Here is a 22,938-nt window from a genome sequence, read left to right on the forward strand (position 1 = left end):
CATTTTTCTTTTGAATGCTAGTGTATTTTTGAGTGAACTAACAAACAGGACAAAACATTAGTGTTATGTCACTGACAATCTGTGTTCTTCCACACAACCTGTCAAATGTCTACATCTCTATCTGGTTCCCTCTTCGCTAAATCTCATCGTCATCTCCCTTTCCAGCGGCGGGCGAGGAGGATGTTTTTAATACGGTATACACACCAAAGAGCACACTCAAGAGCCCCACACACCACTAAGTCAAACTGAGTCAAGCCAGCCAGCACAAATCTAAAGGCTCTAAAGTGTGAAGACCGTCTACCTCACGTCTCCCCCAGGCAGCAATTTCAGCATACTAGACTTTCGTGCCTGTTTGGCATCCATCTGCACTCAGCGCTGACAGCATCAAAGCACCCATTGTGCTGACAAATGACAGGACTAGGGAACAGAGCACTTCTTTCGTCTGCCGCATGATAAAATGGCCTTGAACGTCAACTCCTTTAATCTTCACCGCAGAGATGGGTTTGATCATTGATCCTGTCAAAAGTTATTCTGCTCCTCATAATAGCAGGTCAACTGTTTTTAAATGCAGCGCAAAAGGGCATGGTAAGACTAATGGGTGGTGGCGTTCACTGAGAATATGGTTGGAATGAGCTTATGAGGGAACGAAACCCAAGTGCTGCTACACAGCACTGCTGCTCCAAGCCAAAACGAACTTCATATTGTGCATACACAAATTTGGAAACATACTGTATAACGGCATATGTCCAACTGCATATTGGCTACATATTTGAGAGCATAAGAACAGTTGAGGAGCTACATCATAAGGAACCCATGCTCATTGGAAAAATGTGCCTGTGGCAACATTGTGTGTGTTGAATGTGAATTTGCCAACGTTTTATTAATTTGGTTATTGTATCTATTGCAAGTCTTTTAGCTCTTTTATCGTGACTCGTACGTAGGTAGAGGCATGTTTTTCCAATGAGCCTGTGTTGATCTTTAGTTACTATGAATTTAGTGATCCCTTACCAATGGCTCTGAGTTCAGCGTTGGCAAACTCCCGGCCATGACGGTTCTCGGCGATACACTGGTACATCCCAGTATCTGACAGGGTCAGACTGCTTATGGATAATGCCCCGTTTACCACCTGGACTCTGTCCTGGAAACATAACAACAATCCCACAATGCAACTTAAAACAAAAAGGTTAATGAAAATGTTTATTTTTTGTAACTGTATTGGTATAAATTAAACAATCAGAGAAGTAGCTTGAGTTACATATTGAAAAACTATTCTACATTGAAATGGATTCTGAGAAATCACTTATATACAGTATGTAATGTGGCGTTTTCCTATTTTAATTTTTTTTGCAGACAATGTTCACAATATTTAAACATAAAATATGCAACTTGTCCATGAAACAACATAAAATCATACCCAAGCTCTTTTGACTGTTTTGTCCGCAATGAGAACACAAGCCTATAGGTCTCACCTGCCATCACAGACCATGGCCTTTCCCATCATCCCTTGCTGAATTACTACTAATCACCAAATAAAAGTCACTCCTGAGTCATCTTAAATAGGCACTTTTGTATGAATATGGTGTAAATACCTTTTTTTTTTTTTCAACATAAGTCAGTGAAAAGATGCTTAAACTTCATAAAATGTCAACTTGCAACCTGTGTAACATGAGAATGGTAGAAAGGTCATAGAGATTGAGAAAGGAGAAAGAAGCCAAGTGAGCTCAGTTTATGAAGGATCTATATAGGTTAACCAAAACTTTGTTGAGAGAAGCAAGATCTGGGAGGTTGACCAGCCCGAAGGAAGTTAAGGAAGCTAGGTGGATCCAAAAGGAACTTGATGATGTGGCAGCATGGGCAAGAATTAGGTTCAAACCAAGGAATTCAAGAAGTATTGTGATCAAAAACGGGAAAGTGACTAGCAAGTTCCAACTTCAAGTCCAGAGAGAAGTTATACCATCAACAGAGGAAGACCCAGTAAAAAAGCCTATAGATGAATATCAGATGATGTCACCAACGTCTCCTCACTGACGTCACTCACTCCTAAAACTTGTCTGCCGCCATCTTGAGTACCTGATTCACGTCAGTCGCAAAGGAACTAGCTAGCTATGCCTTAAATATGTTGTGCGATGGGGTGCAACAACAAAAAATGAGACCCCAAAATATCCTTTTACAGGCTACCTCAGGACGAAAAAAGACGCTGTAATTTGCGGGTGGGACGGGTGGGACATGTCCCCACCACTTTTGAAACCTCTCACGGCACAAATGTACCAATACAAATAAACAAAACATCTCCAGTTAACTAGCAGAGCATTTATTTCGTTCGTTAGTTAAATAAGAGTGCTTGTTGCCGCTGCGATCAGTGGCACGGATACTGTGTTTTTTTGTGGCTCGCGCACAGTCTTCACACGTGCTTCAATGTGGAGAGACTCTCTATTCGTTCCAGTGAAATTACAAAACAAAATGCACACAAACGTGTCCCTGCCTGATATACAACCACTGATAAACATAATCGGTTTTGATGAGAAAAAAAGAAATAACTATATGAGTGCGAATTAGAACCCAGAACCTCTGACACGCTTGGCAAAAGTTCTGCCCTGGACCATTTACAGTAAATATACGCTTAAAATAGTCGGATCAACATATAATATCATTAAATGCCAGGATTGGTAGTTCAGTAGCAGCAGACAGAGGCTGGAAGTACGCATCATGTATCGCGTAGGGATCACACCCTAACGATATTATTTTTTGAAAGTAGCGTTTCTTTTCATGGCAGTCGAGGTGCGAAATGTCTTTCGTAGCCATTTACTGTATCCGTACGAAGCTGTAAATAGTAGCAAGCTAGCTAGTTAATGCTTGTCAGTACTAGACAGTACTTGGTAGGTGCTCAAGATGGCGGCAGTCAACTGGAAAAAGAGTGGATGACATAAGAGGTCACGTGACTGATATTCATGTATAGGGAAGTGGTATGATGCCTCTCTTAATGACGGAAGTAGCGCATCCAGGACAGAGAGACCAGCAGAAGAATGTCTGAGGAAAATAAACTGTTCAGGCTTACCAGGCAAGTTCAAGACCAGGCTCTTTCAGCTTGGTCTGCTACCAAGACTTACGTGGCTACTGATAATTTATGAAGTGCTTATGGCGTTAGTGGAAGGACTTGAGAGGTGAATGAATACACACCTTCGCAGGTGGCTCGGAATTCCACCAAGTTTCATGTCAGTAGGGCTAAACATCAGATCTGGGCTGCGTTTCCCAAATGCATTGTAACTTAGTTGATCGTAGAACAACTGGCACCAATGGTCCCTACGATCAACTTAGGCTTACTATGCTTTTGGGAAGCACAGCCCTGCACAGTTACAGCTAGCCCTATCACCACTGGTTGAAGAGTTCAAAGTGGTGAAGTGTAGGGCTGTGATGTTGTCCAGAGATGAGAAGATCAGAGATTCAGGGGTCACCAGAAGATCAGGATGCAAATGGGCAATTGATGTTGCAGAGGCACAGGCAGAGAGCAGGCTGAAGTTGAAGGACATCACTGGGAGCCAGTGCATGGGGAGACAAGGAATCGGAACTACCCATTTCCAGCAAATGGGGGAAGGTGGAGCTAATGCAGAGCCTTAACTTTGGAGACTGGAGTCCTTTCGCATGTCTTTCCTGCTCCGATCAGTGTATGATACTCTTCCATTACCAGCAAACTTGTACAGGTAGGGAATGAGGGAGGACGCAGTGTGCAAGTTATGTGGAGGGAAGGAGGATCATCATGATTGAAGATAGATAGATTTTCCAGCAATGCAGGGACAAAAGGTGGAAGGTCTGGTTATTTCCAATTGAGGTTGGTTGCAGAAAGGGAGATGAAGACATGTTTCATATAATATTTTATGTGACTTCTCCAAGTTGATTTATATAAATATATATAAATTGCAAAAATGGTTGCAAATTTGTGTCATTCATTATTATGTATTTCTTGCTGTACAAAGGGTCTAAAATATTTTTTGTAATGGTGAAATCTAGGGCTGTAATCTCCCAGTCAATTAATCGATTATTTGGTCGATACCATTCTGGCTCGACCAAAATTCTGATTGGTCGATTTTTTGCCGCGTTCATTTCATCAGGTGGAAAGCACTAATTGCTAATGGGGGTGTTTTCAGAGCACCCCTGTTTCACAGGTAACAGTCTGTCTTCAGAACACCCCCCTTGTTTTCACTTCTTTTGGATTAGCCCAACCCAGTGGAGAAGAGCGCCAGATTGAAGAAAGTAACATTAGGCTACTAGATGGTTTGCTGAATATTATTTATTTAATTGTGAGAGCGTTTAATTCATTGTCAGTTAGTCCTCTTCTACCATGTCAACAAAGACATCGGCAGTGTGGCAGCATTTTTTAAAAAGTTAATAGTCTATTCGTGTCTCAGCCGCAAAGCTGAGCTCCACAGAGCGGCTGCACAGAGCGGCTGAAATGAAAACGTTAGTGTCTGTCAGTTATTATAATACATATGACAAAAACAATTGTCTAAATTAAGTTGCATATTCCTCAAAAGTTCTTGTGATGATATCACTAGTTGACAACATAACGTAAATCATAGGCTCTGATATTGCGCAGGTGCACGTGATGCAACGCTGTCAGAGCCGACAGACTCGTGTGTCAGACTCATTTCAGGTCAAAATAATTAGGTCAAAAACGATTTAATACTGCAAATAGCCTACTAGTTTTTTATGTTTATTTCTAATTCATTTAGGCGGACAACAAGGCTACCAAGTAGCCTACTGCGCACAGTGCACAGCTAATTAATTTAACGTTTTTTTTCCATAACGTAATTTTTTGTCGATTTTTAGTCGAAAATTTCAGGACTTCAGTCGACCAAGATTTTCTTTGGTTGATTACAGCCCTAGTGAAATCATGTGGAAACAATGCGAAACAGTCGAATATTTGTTTTACCATTAAATAACTGTTCAGCAGATCTTCCAAATTATGACGTTGTTTGTTTTAAATGATTGGACACAAGGCAAAGTCATCTTTTCGAATAGGGAATACACATGTTTAGCTATAGTTCATGTTAGTACATTTCACGATAGATCTTATCTTATTTTATAGTGCCTACTATAAAATAATTGACAGATGTGAAAGGAGCAGAACGGGGATGAATTAAATCCATGTAGCTGTGGATTGCTGCTGATGGGCTGTCTATACGTTTTTTTTATTTTTTTTATCCTGGCTGAACACTTACTCATAAAGCCCCTGTTATGCTGCCATTGTGCCCACTTGAGTGTGAAAATTTTGAATGGTGCATTCAGGTTGAATGAACTGAGATTTAAAGGGCTCAGATATCTGCACTCACGCTGTGCGTGCGGACACTTCAGAGTCTGATGGCATTAGCTTTACGCCACTTGAATTTCATAGTTCCAGTTCAGCGTGGAAAATGGTGTAACTCTCTCCACATGTGATCCGCTCCAACATGGAGAACCAACCTATATCATAAACAGAATGCTTCATATGTGTTGTGTTGACTGTAGTAAACTAGAGAAGATCAGTACAGCCTCCAGCACCAAAGACAAATGGTGGCATAAATCAGCTTTATGGGGGTAATTAATTAGCGGTGACATTCCACTGAAATCAGCACTTTCCCCCTCGACGGGAGAGTGACATTTGAGTGGGCTGTGCTGCACCAGACTGATTAAGTTGCCCAACTAAATAGACATCACAAAGATTGCCCCAACATTATGGGTATTGGCTTGGCATGCGAAATATTGTTGCTGAGGTAAACATTTACACAAGCAGAGGATGATTTGCTGTGGTTTCAGGGAACAAATCTAACAATATATTTTTTTTCAAATGAGTCATGTACCCAGCTAACAAAAATATGTTCTAATAAGGATTTGCTATAGTTCCTATTAGGTTATAAAAATATTATTTCAGAATTTTCTCTGAACATTCTTTCTAACATTTTTTTCTTGTTTAAGCAAACGTTAAGGAAACATTCCATTTGATCATTATTCAAACATTACGGGACCGTTCCTTTTGAATGTTCTCTGAACATTATGAAACAAGTTTAGCTTATATAAACATCCACCTAAAACATTTCAGAAAATCGTTTCATGACAATGTCTAATTAACGTTTTGTACTAACGTTTTGAGAAAATTATTAAAGATCAGATAACTTTGAAAAAGGTTATTTTGAAATACTAAATACAGCTAATTAAACTTTTAAAAAATGCCTAATTTATAAGTAAACTGGAAACGAATAATCAGTTGTATGTTGTTTATTTATCATAAAAAAAGCTAATACATACTGTATGCTATGTAAAATGCCATGCTTGGATTTTTGGCAACACTATTGAGCGATAACTGGAATCATTGAAATGAACCATCCATATAAAACCAATTTACTAAAATGAATCAGACTCAGACTCAATGCTACTTGAGAGAGAGATCTAAAAGAGCATATATACTTATACTACTATTACCCATAATTCTACTGTACAGTTACTCTCTAAGAGTGAGGAGACATGGAGCTTCAGCGATTTGCTCTGAATACAGCATTCGGCTGATGGTGGCTGGTAAGGAAATGCAAGGCCTTTGTCTGTTCATTGTAATCATCAAATAACAAACGACACTCTTCTTCTCTTCCTCTGACTACATGGATGACCTTTGGTCTGTAGATTGATCAAATGCTGAGGTAGACGATGGTGACATTTACAAAATGGTAACACCTCAGCTCATTAAGTGTGCAGCCTCACACGGTGAGATCGTGTTCGCTATCTCTCAGAGTGATGAAACAAGCTCTTGTACATGACACTATAATACAGCACAGGACTACTGTGAACCGTACAACAACTAGGAGGAACCTAAACCAGATCTATGGAAATACACATGCAGAATCCTAAAAATAAACAACTGTATTAATGAGCAAGGCAATAGAATGTCATCATGTCCCTCTTTTTTTTTTGACTTACTTTTTTAGAATTGCTGTACATGTGATGTCACTTCAATGTACCTCAACAGTCTTTATTACAACAACCAAGGTTTCACAAATATTAAAAAAACGTAAAAAAAAAACACAAGTAAGGGCTCGTTCACACAGAACGGGTTTTTGCTTTGAAAAACGGGCAAAAATGCAAGGTCTCCAGATGCGTTTTAAAAAAAGTTGAACTGATTTAAACTTGAGCGCCATATTTTTAGAAAGCCGTGTCATGCGCGAGACGCTGCAAAAGACGCAAGAAGCGAGCGCAACAACATAAAAAAACAATGGAAAAGTAGCGCATTGGAATGGAAACACATGTTCTGTGTGAATGGCCCTTAACAAGGCTCAAGACTCAAGTTGGTTGAGTCAGTATTACTTGGTAAATCTAAAACAACATAATCAGATGGAAAACCTTAAACTCATAAAATTAAAATTAGAAATGTCATCTTGTCAACTAAAACACAGATCTCTTAAACTTATTTTAAAGTTATGAACAAATGTTCTTCCATTTATGTTAATAAAACCTTTGTTCACGTTAGCACAAAATGCTAACATTTTTGTGCTAAGGTGAACAAATGTTTTGAACATATCTGAACTTTATTTAAACTTTGTTTAGCATATTTAAACTTATTTTAACACTATTTTTACATCGTTCCTTTTACCCTAAATGTTTAGTTCGCCTTTTTTTTTAAAAATGTTACTTGTTTCAAAATGTTCCCAAAATGATAAAATGGAATGTTCCCTCCTTAATATTGGAATGCTCCAACCAAGAAAAAACATTTTTAAAACATGGACATTATGAATGTTCATAGAACATTCAAAAATAACTGAATCTTGAAACTTAATGGGAACGTTAGTAAAACGTTCTTAGAACATATTTTTGTAAACTGGGTAGATAAAAGTTGAAATTAACTTTTTTTCTTTTTTGAGCAAGACAAAAAAATGGAAAGACTTCATAGTGTGTAATGTTCATTTATGTTGAGATTTAGATTTCAATTATGTTGGGATATCCTTCCTAACTTCCTGAATCTGCTAACTTGGTCTTTCAGATGCACTAAAGGTACAACGGACCGCATCACTCACCTCAAACGACTCGATCGCCTCTCCGTTCTTCAGCCACCTGTATGCGGGTTTGGGCTTGGCGCTCGCCTTACACTCCCACAGCAGAGATTCATCAATGGCTTTCTGCACATCCTGAGGCTTCTCCACCAGATGAGGGGGTGCTGAGATCCATCAATAAACACACAACACACAGCGAAATATCAACATCTCACAAAGTGCCTCCCTGAATCCCAGACACACTTAGAGTTGGATATTGATTAGCCCATAGTAAACCAACCAAGCAGTTTATGAGCCAATTAATGAACAAATCCAGTTATTAATCAATCACCATGGCATTACAATGAGGAAAAAAGCATACTACTTTATGAATCATTTACAAGGAAATTTAGTATACCACATTCATTGAGCTGAAGAGATTACAGCACACAGCACTCATTAAATATGGGTCAAGTTTTATGGATCTTTAGCCCGTCTTTTGTATAATGCATTGATATTCATATTGCTTTGATGAACAACAAACACCCTCTCCAAATACACACACATAACAACAGAAATTACAAAATAGGTGCTAGAAAGGAGTTTCAATGTTACAGTTTTAACCTTGAATACTTAAAGCTAGGACGATTTAAAAAAATGTCTTGAAAACATATTAAAATTAGATTCTTTTGGTTATGGTGAAGGTCAATGTGACTTGCAAAGGCTTAACTTTTCTCATTACTGAACAAGATGAGAGAGAAAGGTGAATAAATCACAGCAAAGTGCAAGCATGGACAAAGTAGCATGCTTTATAGGTATCAGTCCCTACTGGAGCTCATAATTTTGATTTCGACCATTATGTTATAAACAACAGTGACCCATATTGATTATTCCATAACACCAACAGCAGTGATATATGGAGAGCACAGTCTATGGGAGATTATGGATTTTTACCTGCCAAATAATTGCAATGACAAATAATTACAACGTACAGGGATTCTCGTGAAAATATGACATCCTGGTTATAAAACATCATGGGGTAATACATTAAACCACACAACATTGATCAGTGATAAATTCAAATATATAAGCATTCATAAAACCTTAATGGTGCACATCGATTGTGTGTTTGTCTGATTATGGAAAGTGTGTCCATGCTCTGTTCTATGCAATGAAAGTAGTAACCAGCGGTGATCACCACTCTCTAAAAATGAGAAATTTACTAAAATAACTCAAACTAAATAAACTACAATAGTATATCAATTATACTAAAATTACAACGGCTTGAACCTTCTGCTAAATACCTTCTTAAGAAAAAAAGTCATACAGGTTTGGATGCTTTTCAAATCCCTGAAATAATTTTGCCCTACCATAGAAGGAGAGCCGCCCCTTGACTGTGTTTTTGCCTCTGGAGTTCTCAGCCATGCATTCATATGGCCCTGCGTCTTCCTGTTGGAAATAAGGGATCTCCAGAACTCCACTGGATTTGCTAACGTCGACCTTTATGGGAAAAGGAACTCCATCTGGTCTTCTCCAGCTGATAGCAGGCACTGGACTGAAAGCCAAAGGTAAGGTTTATTAATTAAAATCACCATGAAATCAAAATGGATATTGCAGTATTTATTATAAATGATTTCATCATTATTCATTTTTTATTTTTTAATTGTACCCTTGTACTGTGCGTGCCCTTGTAATCTTTAATCAAAATAACTTTCTCTCCCTCTTGCAGCTCATCTCTTCTCTTCTCTGATGATGTGTTTACTGGCGTGAGGGCGGGACAAACAGTCACTCACATGAGATCCACCAATAGCAAACCACAACCATCCAACCAATCCCAATAGACAAAATCAAGTCCCACCCTACATTTTTTCTAGTTCGAGAAGCCTTTTCACGGAATATACGTCAAAATAGGGAAGAAAAGACTATCGCAACTTCAGGTTCATGAGTTTAATGAGGTATGTTTTTATTTAAATAATATTTACTATAATAATATAAACAGTGTTGATGTCAATGAGATGCTCTTTGCATATGATATTATGTAAGTAGGCTATTATATAGAGTATCAACTGTAATATTTACTTTCCCAAGGCGAAGCACTCCAGTTTTACCGTCAACCCCTTGGCAACAGCCAAGACTTCAGGAAATTGGACCTCAATTTTTGGCTCATATTCTCCCATAATACCTGAAACAGAAAAAGAGTGATCATTCAATTCACCTTTATTCCACAAGGTGGCAATGTCTGATACACAAGGATGAAGTGACGTTTCACTCATAGTTACCGCAGGCAGAAAACAAAAGAATAGGAAGTATCATCAGCAAAACTTGAAATGCGTCAGTGATTTACTGCAGAGCAAGAACTGAACGCAGTCAAATATTACTGTCACTTGATGGTGGGTCTGGTGAAGAAGCTGTCAGCGATCAAAATATTGATCTTGAAGATGTTGAAAATGATAGTTTTATAGAATATGTTTGAGATGGTGAACATGAGCCAGAAGCTGAATGTACTGGGAAATGAGCTCTGATGAGGACAGTGATGATGGTATAAAACATCTGCTCAAACTGAACCCTTCCAAGCTCCAAAAGGTAACAAAATATGCTTTGTTTTATTCTTTTTTCAATTAATTGTTACTAATTTCAGGAGAGTTCATTTTCTCAACAGGCAGAGATCCATTCGTGGTAGATATAGATCCGGGTTGCTAAAGGCCCGAATTTGTAATAATGATTGGTAAAACATTCATGCATTTAAAGGTTAAATCCACAAATGAGTCATTTTGTATGAGCTGAATACATGTAGTAAGACCATCACCATCACTGCGGAGTATAAGTGGCGTGGGAGGTCCCTGCACTCTGCTCTGGGTCACAGTGTTAGTCACGACACAAGTGTAGTTTCCCACATCTGACGGCTCCACTTTAGCAATGTACAGGTTGCCTGTTTTCTGTGACACAAAGCGCCGCGTGTCCTGCTTCACAAATGAGGGATATTCGTTGAAGATCCAAGAAAAGGTCAACTCTGTAGGAAAGACAAGAGGTGAAACTACCTGTACTGCACCACATTGCTTGCTTTCAAAAATGTTTAGAGAATTTAATATTAATCCATTTCAGAAACCCTGTGATGCGAGTAGACACACAATTCTGATCTTGGCTTATAACATAACTTGTAAAATGCAGTGCTTGGACATTTGGCAACACTAGTGAGCGATAACTTAAACGAATCAAATGGAATCGTTGAAATTAACCATCCATGCAAATCGATTTACTAAAATGAATCAGACTTGAGAGAGATATCTTGAAGAGCATATCTGATTATTGCCTGAGCTCACGTGTACAGAATACAATGTGACCTAATTTGGTAAGACTTTCAGGTTTCATTTGTTAACATTGGATAACTACATTAGTTAACAGGAACTAACAATGACAACATTTTCTAAAGCATATATCAATCTTATTTGATGGAAATTTCAACAGTTACTTTTGACATCAAAATCTGTTAATATTATTGAATGGACCTGAGATAACAGTTGTATTTTTATGACCCATGGTAACATTAACTGTAACAAATATGTTGCTCGTTTGTTAGTTAATGCATGAACTAATGTTAACTAATGGGATCTTATTGTAAAGTCTTACCAGTAAATCTAACTCAACTAGTAATATTATCAATCCAAGTATGAAATATCTTCATAATCTATTTAAATACAGAAAATTCATGTCATTGCAAACACAAGAAATATTTTTCATTTCAAGAAAAATTAAATAATAATATACAAATCACATATAATTGTCCTCCCTTTCTCGTGTAATTCACACAGCCTGGTAAAGGTGTCCGTCCATCCATCCATCCATCCATCCGTCCGTCCGTCCGTCCATCCATCCATCCATCCATCCATCCATCCATCCATCCATCCATCCATCCATCCATCCATCCATCCATCCATCCATCCATCCATCCATCCATCCATCCATCCATCCAAAAGTCAACTTTTATCATGATTGCAATGATATATTTATGGGGAAACAATAAAAACGATTTAAAGTAATTTACAGTATGAAGACTCAAGCACTTCTTATATTTCAAAATAGAAATAAAATGAGAAAAAGACTTGCAAAATAAAGCTTGAGTCTAAAATAACTCAGGTTATGTCCTTTTTACCCCCTAATGGATCCACATCAAAAAAAGTGATTTCAGCCTTCTGTCAGTTTTAAAAGGTCTGGCTCCATTAAAGCAATAAGTTCTGAAGTGTTCAGCCCAACACTAAACACAGTAATCAAGACAGCAGGGGACAGACAAACGCAACAGTAATGCAGCACAGCTGTGCTAACTACTTTTCATCTCAGAAGTGAGTCTCCGAAGATAGACCAAAACATGTTGTCTGTTATGTTGGAAACATTACTATACATTTGACAGCTTAAAGACATTTTCTTATAGGGAAATGACACTGCTAATACTTTGTCTCAATTGTCAGCAAATAAACATTGTTTTACACATCAATGTAGTAACCTTTGCTGTTTGTACTTTTGAAAGTACCCTGTTTTTTGCGAGTTCAAAATGTTCTGTGGCCACTCACGTTTGCCTTGCATAACATTTTCACAGTTGTGTGCCACTTAAGGGCAGTAAATCAAGAGCAGAAAAAATTAGGTAATATGTGTTTATGCTGATGCATTTGGGCAGTGAGGGTTGAAAAGCCTTTATGCTGTGAGCTACAGTAATTACAGTGGACTCCAATTGCTGGTTGGGGGGGTAACAGGTAATATCTGCATGTTTAACTCTAAATGTGTGACCTTTGAACACTCACATGAGGTACAACATATTGTAAACCATAATCCAAAATGCAGGATGAGAATATTATTAAGCATTAAATCGCCTCACCTCCCATATGTGCTGGCGGCCCACAGAGAAGAACCACACCTTGCCCCTCTCTGACACTCACTGGACTTCTCCTCTGGGTTTTAAACTCGTCCAGATCTATTAGAAAAAATACAGATCAGACAGAAAAGATGGAAATAAGCAATAATGGTAATATATAACAATTTAATAGTCACAATATAAACCTAACTTCATTAAAACAACACTGTAAAAAGTGATCAGTTGACTTATTATGTAAATAAACTTCATGCTTGATGCTTGAAAAAATGAAGTAATGTGGAATTGTCAAGTTTAGACACAGTTTACTTAATGTAACTTGTAATTATGTATGTAATTTTAAGGCAAGGGGTTTACACATTTTTTTTAAGAGAGTGAACTGAACACTTTTTACAGTGAATGACTTGTTTGATAGCCTGAGTAGTCTTTACTTTAATAACAATTATATTTACAGTATTTAACATTGTATATTATTTTAAACAAATACGAAGTCATTAAGTTTGGAATCTACTTTCCACAAAAATAGTTCCCCCCAAAAATGTACTTTCCCTCATAATGTTATAGACTTTCTTTCTTTTAAGGAACACAAAATGAGATGTTAAGTAGAATGTTCATGCTGCTCTTTCCCCCCACAAAGAATGTGAAAGATGATCAGGAGCTGTCAATCTTCAAACATGATAAAAAAAAGTCCATATATGTACTGTAGCTTACACAACTGAAGCTAAATACTGATAATTTAGTCTAGCAGCTCTTAAATCTACATTTAAACGCCAATGATGTCAAATGTCACCAGTTCTTGCGTGTCTCAAAACTGATCAAGATGCACAAAACTTGAATGAGCAAATTGCACAAATTAAATCTGAAAGCCTAAAGATTAGATTTTCAGTCTGTTCTTCATGAAAAACTATTCTGTGGCTTTGGAAGATTTGGAATATAGTGTCAAAACTTGGAATATAAGTCACATGGACTACTTTTACGATGCTTTATTGTCTTTGCTTTATTCAGCTTTTTTTTTTTAGTCCATGGTCAACATCATTCACTTTCATTGTTTGATAAAGAGCAGCGCGGACACTGTGCCTAAATGATCCTTTTGTGTTGAACAGAATAAAGAGCATTGGATAGGTTTATAATGAGTGCGAATGATCAGAGAATTTTTAATTTTTGTATAAATTATTAAACTGCAACAATACTTTTCTCCTTGATTGCTTTTAAAACCAACAAGCATAGAAAAGAATGAATAATAAACCAACAAATAAAATAATAAACGGCATACTTTCATTTGTGAATATCTTAAGCTTTTTTTTCTGTGAATGGAACAAACGTATAATTGAAGTTGATGGAGGTTGTGTTTGCATCACCTGCACTGAATTCTGTGAGGGGGTTGTGTCTAGAGAACAGCAAATTCAAACGGAATATGCATGAACCACACATCCACTCAAAACACAACAACCCCCCTTCCCCCCCACACACACACCTCCGCGACACAAACTATTTCGACACCATCCGCAAAGTAGGGGTTTGATCAGGCTTTAAAGCATGTCTCTGGTAAGAGAGGGAACTTTTTTGTGCTTCACACGCAAGTTCCACTGAACTACCCACATCGAGAAAAGTTTTCTTCCAGAATGTTCAGTCAACAAATTTTTCAGTTCACATAATATCTCATTACAGAGTCCTTACAAGACATTTCTATGAGGCCAGAATAAATAAACCGACAGCTCTCTGCTATACATATGCAATACAATCATTCCACTCCTTCGCAGACTGTACATATAGAGCATTCATCAAGAGAAAGACACACTCCACTGCCTCTAATTGGCTTCTCGGTTATCAACTATACGTTGTGTTCTGTTCATTGCTTTCGGCAAAGTAAACACCGTAAGCCCTTGTGAAGCTGCAGAGATTGAATACAGTATTGTATTGGAAGTAATGAATTTGTGATCTGTAAAAAGAAAGGGTGAAGGAAAGTGCTTTTTCTAGCATCTCTATAATAATACGATAATAATGAATTTGAGAAAACAAAGAGGTTAAATGTACCATTATATTTCTTCAACACTTTAATTATTTTAAATGTACAAAAAAAAAAAAAAAAAAAAATAGCACTAATTAAATAACATATTTAAGTGTAATGAAATCTAAACATTATCTTTGCATGCTTCTGGAAATAATTAAAATCAATGGTACACAGGCCAATGCTACTGATGGGGTATTTCTGTTGCAGTTATTGGGATAGGAAAGTGATTTTTTGAAATCATCTAAAAAATGTGTATGTGAGATGAGAAGCTGTAACTTCAAAGTAAAACAAATTCTACTTATACTGCAATGAAATAAGTACATTTGGTAACAGTTTTTGGCCACTGGAGGCCATTTTTTGGTTTATACATTCATAGTCATTTATAAGAGCCATAATCTGCAGATTAAACCAGCACTGCCTTGGGCAGAATGAATAAGCAGCAGCAGAAGTATTTCTTTTGATTATTATTCAGGCATCTCATTCAATAGTACCCTGCACTACTCTTGTTCAAAAAATCCAAATCTTTACTGTAAATAGACTTTGACTAAATTAGTTTCAAAGTAGAGAATAAGATTTAACATGAACTCGAAAACATTCAACTGCACTGACTCAGAGTTGTCTTTAAGAATCCAGGTGAAACATATAACTGAACTGAAAGGTGATGTACGTTCAATAAGGCTGGGATTTAATATACTATGAGATGAAATACTAGCAATTTCTAAGTGTATGTTGGCAAAATGTCACACAAATTGACACAATTTCCAAATTAAATTTAGCTTTGTTCTTGGAGCCAAACTGAAGGTTAGGATACTTTGAAACAACCAGAATTTATATCTGCACCAAGAAGACGCTTTAGTCCTTCATATATTGTCCTCTGCTGTCTCCAGACACCAAAAATATATAGGGCTGAGTCCATGAACTATAGTGGACCACACAGGAGATTTTCTGGTAGCTGTGGAAATGCAGTGTAGCTTTATTGATTTGTGTTTAGTGTTACAGTATAGTGTTAAATTCATCAGTACAAAAAGTTCTATTCTTCAAGTAAACATCTACCTTTAACATTCAGAGCAGTTACAGGCTAATGTAGAAACTGTCATTCTGGCTCAACAGCAATAGCCTTGCCTTTGCACCATAAACTCAAAATGATTTAAAAATGGTCCACAAAAGCATCTACATCTAAATCTTCCTCTTCTGCCTTGAGTTTTTCCTCAAACCATTCTCAGGTTCTGAGAGAATCATTATAAATTATAAATATATATATATATATAAATAAATTAATTATTTGAGTACTATAATAAAATATGCAGATACACACATATTATTAATGTGTGCCTCATATTATTACGCACATTCACTAGGGAATCATCGGCTTGTGAAGCATTTTATAGCTTGCTAGCAACCATAGATACAGATTAGATACAGATGTCAAACCAAATGAAGCAGAAAAGCACAAAAGATCAACATGATTAAGCGAAGAAAGAATAAATGGCTATGCTGCACCAAGTGACAGAGTGCTTAAAATAACTAATCAGGCTAGCATTAATGGCTAGTATGGCTAGCATGGACTTTTGGAGCAGAGGCAAAGTAAAAAATATACCTCACAATTTTACACATATTTTGAAATTTGTGAATATAGTGTTATAAATATATATATAGACACACAATGTAACGGTGTGGTCCGCAGCACGCATGACGAGATTGAATAGGAACTCAGAATAGTATGTATTTAATTATCATAACACTCAGGAACACACAGGGAAACGTAGGAGAAATCGCAAACCGCTAACCGCATACGAGAACTGAAAAGGGATGAACATAACAGGAAGTACACAAGACGAACATAATGACCGACAGGTGAAAATTATATGTAACCACAGAAACAAATGAGGAGATAATCAGTAACTAAGGAAACCGGAACTAAACAGTGGTGCTTTTCCCAAAAGCATCTTTGGCCAACTATGATGGCAGTTTCCATTGAACTCTATTGGTAATGACAGAACTTGCGACTAGTTGGCTTTGGGAAATGCACCCCAGAGCAGGACAACAGGAACTAATTTATAATCCAGCTGTGGAGGGGTGTCTTTGGAGGTGGAGCTGATGATGGACAGGGACCAGGAGGAGCAGGTAGAGGGAGATACCACGGCTGAATCGATGGTGGGAGGGGACTGAGAACCCAAAATGCCCTGCGCACATACTTACCACTTACCCAGTATAGTCTTTCTTTTTTCCTTTTTGAAGGTGGTACAATGCCGTTTGGCCTATTTTAACCTTTGGCAACAGCCAAACTGTAAAGTCACTCTTTGGCAAGGTATCTGCTACTACTACTACTAATAAGTGTAACCTGACCAATTTTGTGGAATGATGGAATTATAAACAGAATGTGTATTTTGTTTGTTCTTTTTTTAACAAAATACATTCTATATCTCATTCAAATACTGAGCGTTTCATGGATGAAATCCCTTTGTGACATGCTGGGTGCATTTTGTTCATGAAAGGTGTTTTCTGTTGTACACAAAATGAGATTCACTACTATTGTGGATGAAACTGAAGTAACTTCAGTAAGTTCTGGGTCTAGAATTTTGTGCACTGACTTTACTGTACATTGCCATTCAGTGGCGTGCATAGACCCCTGCCCCAGCGGTCCCCCTCGGTTGAAATCGTGTTCCGGGGGGCACCGCAATAACACAGAAAGGGCACTTTACTATTAGCGATTAAAGGGGCAGGGGCAGAGCCTCTAAAAAGTAATCCAGGGAACCTTTTAACACAACTTAAATAAATCCATGGTTTCAAGTTAAAAAGTTTTTTTTTTATTATTATTAATTTGTAGTAACTTAATGAATTTGTCTTGATAACTTTGGAAATTGGGCAGTTGATTTCCAATTATCAGCATGCTTTTCATTGGACTGGATAAGGAGAATAAATGTTGAAATTAAGTGTTATTTTATTTGTTTTTAGTGAAGGTAAATACCTGTTAGTGTTTAATGCTCTTATGTTTGACATTTAAAAGAGTTTCTGTAATGTTGAAGATTTTGTGGTTACCATTGTGCTAAAGAGTACTTTAGATGAAGGTAAACAATACATTGACTCTAAAAGCAAGGACTGAGCAAATGCCAGTGGCAAGTAATATCTTACTTGTTCACATGTCAAATAAGTTACAGGATGTGCTATAATAGCAGTGTATTTAACTCAAATATATATGATTAATTGGTTCCAGACCAGGACAACAACTCAAGTAGTTGGAGCAACATATTTCTTTAGAGTAATCAACTTTAAAAATGTGTGTCCCTAGAAAATGAAGCCCATTTAAGTCAATGTAGTTTGATGGTTTAATGTAACATCAATATAAGTTTTCATAACATTTATGCAAACTGTTTTTTAAAATTGCAATGGCCCATCCTTTAAAACCCTGAAACATTGTCATTAAAAAAATTGATGCAATTCTGGCAACAACAGCTGCTGATTATTTACCATAAATTTATCAGGATTATATTTGTATGGTGTTCAGATGTGCTTAGCTACTTTTTGTCTTCAATATAACTCAGAAACTCTCTCAAATTTACACCATTATGTTATACTAAGAGTGAGACGCAGAGGAAGGTCTCATATCAGCCTCCCCTGATGCTTTACAGGCACTGGACAATAAGAGAGCGATCAATTTGGAAGACACAGCAGGTTAGGGGTCCAGGCAATTGAGAGAAAACATTGATAACACATAAAGCTTGAGGACCTGCATGCGTTCCACCTTCACGCTGCATATAGTATAACAGAAACCAGAGCCGTTTTAAAGATCACACTGGGTTTGACAGCAGGGAACAGGTTCCTGAACTCAGTCTCACATCCATCACAGGGCATCATTGCTACAGATGAGCCAGCTGTAGCCATCAAAAAGAGAGAAGCACCAAGTTCACCTTGCCACCAGACATCCAGCAGACATCACACAGAGAAAACAGGTCAACGAGAGCCATGCAACATCAGTTCACACCAAGATCTCATCAGCCTATTATGTGGATCATAATGACTCCAGACAACATGAATGATATAAAATTCCAGTACAATAAACAGCCTCAAAAGACCGCCTACTCTCCGCCTACTGACCTAACGTGTAAACATTATAGGAAGTGCGCTAGCCAGACAGGATTTAAACGTTATCGACTCAAGACCCAAGTTTGGTTTCAAGACGAAAAACGTACCAAGCACAATGTTCTCTCACCATTCCTGAATTCTAACACAGACTCACCGCGTTCGGCATCTTCTTGCAGGTGTCAGACATGTCTCAGATGTACACTATCTTCTGTGACACAGACTGGTTCCATACATGATTTAACAATTCATTCTCAATGCAAACGTGACATTGTGATCAAAATGCTCATTATTTTAGTCAAGATCCTACATACTGTATATTGTTCTTTGGATGTGCATGTGCTTCATATGATCTACAGTATGCCACTGCATGTTGATGTCGGGCAAATCGGAGAAGTTCCACAAAGTCTTTTGTTTTAGTGCAAAAACTCTTGTTTTAGAGCAACAAGTGAGTAGGTGGTCTTTTTGCTTTGCCCAGGATGCATCAGGGTGGATTAACGTTTATACAAACTCCAATGTGGTTACATACATTTTTTACTACCTCTGAATGTGGTTTGATTGATCTGTTCACAAAATGTTTAGAAACTGTTTAGAAAGTTAGAACAATATGTTTAGCATTCATAAATGGTTACTTTATCTCAGAAGATCAAGGAACATTTTAAGCTGCAGAGAAAGTGCTTTGTAATTCCAGAAATGCAAACCCTCAGTTCATGGTTAATTTAAGTCATCATTAACAAGCCATTTTTATACGATATGGATCATCTGCTTTCCGCAGTTCTGCTCGCTATATTAACTCCGACTACATTCAGAGACCATGCTTTACCTGCTTTAAGGTAAAATGTGTCTACAGTTCGCAAATCCACCTCAAATGATGTGGAAAAGACTAACCAAGGATCATTGATGGAGTTTTTAGTTTTTTAGGAAGAGAAATTACTTAAACAGTGACTCACAAGCAATGTGAAGACTAGCTTCTCTGCTGAGAATGGTCCCGAAAGAGTTGGAGGCCAGACATTGGTAAATACCAGCATCCTCTTCCTTATTGAGCTGGCTGATTCGAAGGTTTCCTCCTGAGATGCTGTATCGAGAGCCAGGTTGAGGGGAAATGAAGCTGTCGTTCAATTTCCACCTATAAAACACAGGGGAAAGTTAGCAGAGAGTAAATGGAGAGTTTGGAGTAGATACTTGAAAATATTTTCCTCCTTATTCGAAGTAAAACATAGTGAGATATGTTTGTTTGATATTCATAATATATATGGTACTATGGTACACAAACAGAATACAAAATAGAACTTGAACCTTTTAAAAATGCTGAGTGAAAGGTAATATTGACTGTCCACCTCAAGCAGTGTTGTTATTGTTAGCTAAAACTAATACAATTATTGTTAATTGAAATAAAGCTGAAATAAACTAAAAACTAGAACTATTTGCTTGAGCACTACTGAAATAAAACAAATTTAAGTTTAAGAAGTGCTAAAATTACTAAAACTGAAATTAAAATAAAATAAAGGTAAACAGAAATATAAAAACAAAAACTAATAAAAATGACATCACATGACATAATTACTAAAACTTTAACTAAAATTAAATTGAAGATTGAAAATAAGAACATAAAAGCTAATCCAAAATTGTAATAAAAAATAACACTGACCTTTCAAGTCAAACTAGATATATGAGCTGTTTAATTTTTTAGTCATATGTTATTTTAAGTTTATTCAAGATGTTTGCAAGTTTTGAAACCCCAATATTAAAATGCATGGTTTGAAACACAGATTTGTATGATTTTATAATTTTACAGAAAGAATTAGGCCTAAAGAACGTTAAATAATAATCCTTTCACACTTTTAGCATTTATTCATATATTTTCATTATCAACATGAACAAAAAAGGAAAGAAAATGAAATTAATTTTGATCTAAAAAAGAAAAAGAAAGAAAATGAAGTGCTCAGCATTCATGGACACAAAGTGACAAAAACAAAAACAACAGCAAAGGCTATTAAGTAGAAAGACATGACTTTTACAACAGATCGATGGCCCAGTCCAGTCACACCTAAGACATCAGAAACCACAAAACCCAAGAGACGCACATGAGTTCAGATCCACTGCAACAAAAGCCTCATCTTTACGTCATCACACAATTAATCAATACAGTCAAGTAACGTAATCACTGAATTTCCTCATTAGTAAATCGTAATCACTGAAAAAAAACCAGACCTCTCTGTCAATGTAACATACGAATGAAAACAAATGAGTCTGCAGTGTGTATACCACAGCAAATAACGGCCATTTCGATTGACGAACAGGAGAAAACAGAGAAGGGCACTATAGTGGCCATCTGGATGTAATGTGGACAAAGCCATGATCCATGTCAATTACCTGTCTGAGATTATGTACAAAGGAAATCAATACAACACACAAAAAACTGAAGAAACCATGAGGTCACGTCAACCCCCCCACCACACACCCCCACCACACACACTAAAGGCCACGTCTACGACCTTTCCATACTGATAGAAATCTGTACTGTGCTGCACAAGTTAATGCATGGGACTTGGAAGATATATTTGCATGAACAGCTCACTGTTCGCTCTGCCTGTCACTCAAATTCAATGATGCACTTTAAGAGAAAAAATAAAGAAATAAATTGGTTCAGCTGAATGGAATTCCTTCAGGGGCTATTTGCTCTAGACATTTTATATTCTGAATACATGGAGAATGTTTTCCAGACTACTGAGGAGGGTGAATGCCCAAATAGTGCAGTTAGAAACATTCCACTCTTTTCAGCTTCATCCGAGTGCTGAAGAAATATTCAAATTTATAATTTATCAGCTGAACAGAAGCACAAAAATCAGGGACAGACTGTTTCAAAGTGTCTAGCATTTGAACGCTTTAATTATTATTTTTACACTCATTTGTAGACAGATGTCAGGGCCTTAAAGTGGTGGATTTCAGTTTGAAATGTTTTTTTTGTTTTTTTTTTTAAATAACTGAACTTGAATATGCTAGTGATTTCATAAGGAAATAATGTAGGTTGTATATATGTATGTATGTATGTATACAGTATTTTAAAATGTACATTATTCCTGAATTTTCAGCATCATTACTCCAGTCTTCAGTGTCACTTGATCCTTCAGAAAACATTCTAATATGATGAATTGATGCTCAAGAAACATTTCTTTCATTGAAACATTCCTGCTTTTTTTTTTTTTCGGCTTTACGGGTTTTTTCCCAAATCTCAGAAGTGACCTTGACGTCCAGGTTAGCGGTAGCATAAGCCGTCAGGCAAGTGTTATTTAAATAAACTCCTGATGTACTTACAAACTTCCCAATGCCTCGTTTTGAGTACAGAACCTATTTGTACTGTAGAAGTTTGGTAGCATTCCAGGCATTATTAGTGGGGTAATTTACGAGATACAACCTTGGATCCATTAGCGCCTGCACTAAGCCTTTAGCCTGATATCTCTAAATAAGCTCTAACTTTAATAATGTTCAACCAAGGGAAAAAAAGCTTCTGGGGGGTGTTTGGCTCGAGGTCATGGTGCAAAGGACCCTAGGTTGAAATTACTCAGAACCATCCCTTTCATTTATAACAGGGATGGGCAACTTCGGTCCTGGAGGGCCACTGTCCTACAGAGTTTAGCTCCAACCCTAATCAAACACACCTGAACAAGCTAATCAAGGTCCTCAGGATTACTAGAAAATTACAGGCAGGTGATTTTTTCAGGGTTGGAGCTAAACTCTGTAGGACAGTGGCCCTCCAGGACCGAAGTTGCCCATCCCTGATTTATAACATCAAATAAATTTGAAAGAACATAAGAAGGAATGTTGTTTTAACCGCGGAAAGTCATCAGTACACACCGTTTTTCAAGTTCTAATCCACCGACATTAATCTACTAACTCTGCTTTGTCGGACAAAAATGGCGGATGGCGGATTATGATTGGTCAGATCGCCTGTCAATCAAACTCCCTGCAAAGGGTCAATTAGAGTTAAAATACATACA

The 22,938-nt window shown here is 37.2% G+C and overlaps 1 protein-coding gene across 2 annotated transcripts in view; it reads right to left on the bottom strand.

Annotated features, from left to right (window-relative positions):
* cntn3a.1 (contactin 3a, tandem duplicate 1) overlaps positions 1-22,938 on the bottom strand; it is a 63,139-nt gene that overhangs the window by 20,596 nt on the left and 19,605 nt on the right. For both annotated transcript variants that reach the window (XM_079849842.1, XM_079849843.1), the window contains exons 4-10: positions 19,891-20,066; positions 12,856-12,951; positions 10,795-10,998; positions 10,068-10,170; positions 9,359-9,543; positions 8,034-8,173; positions 1,009-1,138 (exon numbers count right to left, since the gene is read on the bottom strand). In XM_079849842.1, the coding sequence (XP_079705968.1) occupies positions 1,009-1,138; positions 8,034-8,173; positions 9,359-9,543; positions 10,068-10,170; positions 10,795-10,998; positions 12,856-12,951; positions 19,891-20,066 (1,034 nt within the window). The remainder of the gene's footprint in view (positions 1-1,008; positions 1,139-8,033; positions 8,174-9,358; positions 9,544-10,067; positions 10,171-10,794; positions 10,999-12,855; positions 12,952-19,890; positions 20,067-22,938) is intronic.

Source organism: Squalius cephalus, assembly GCF_949319135.1.
Source record: "Squalius cephalus genome assembly, chromosome: 18".
Classification (NCBI taxonomy): Eukaryota; Metazoa; Chordata; class Actinopteri; order Cypriniformes; family Leuciscidae; genus Squalius; species Squalius cephalus.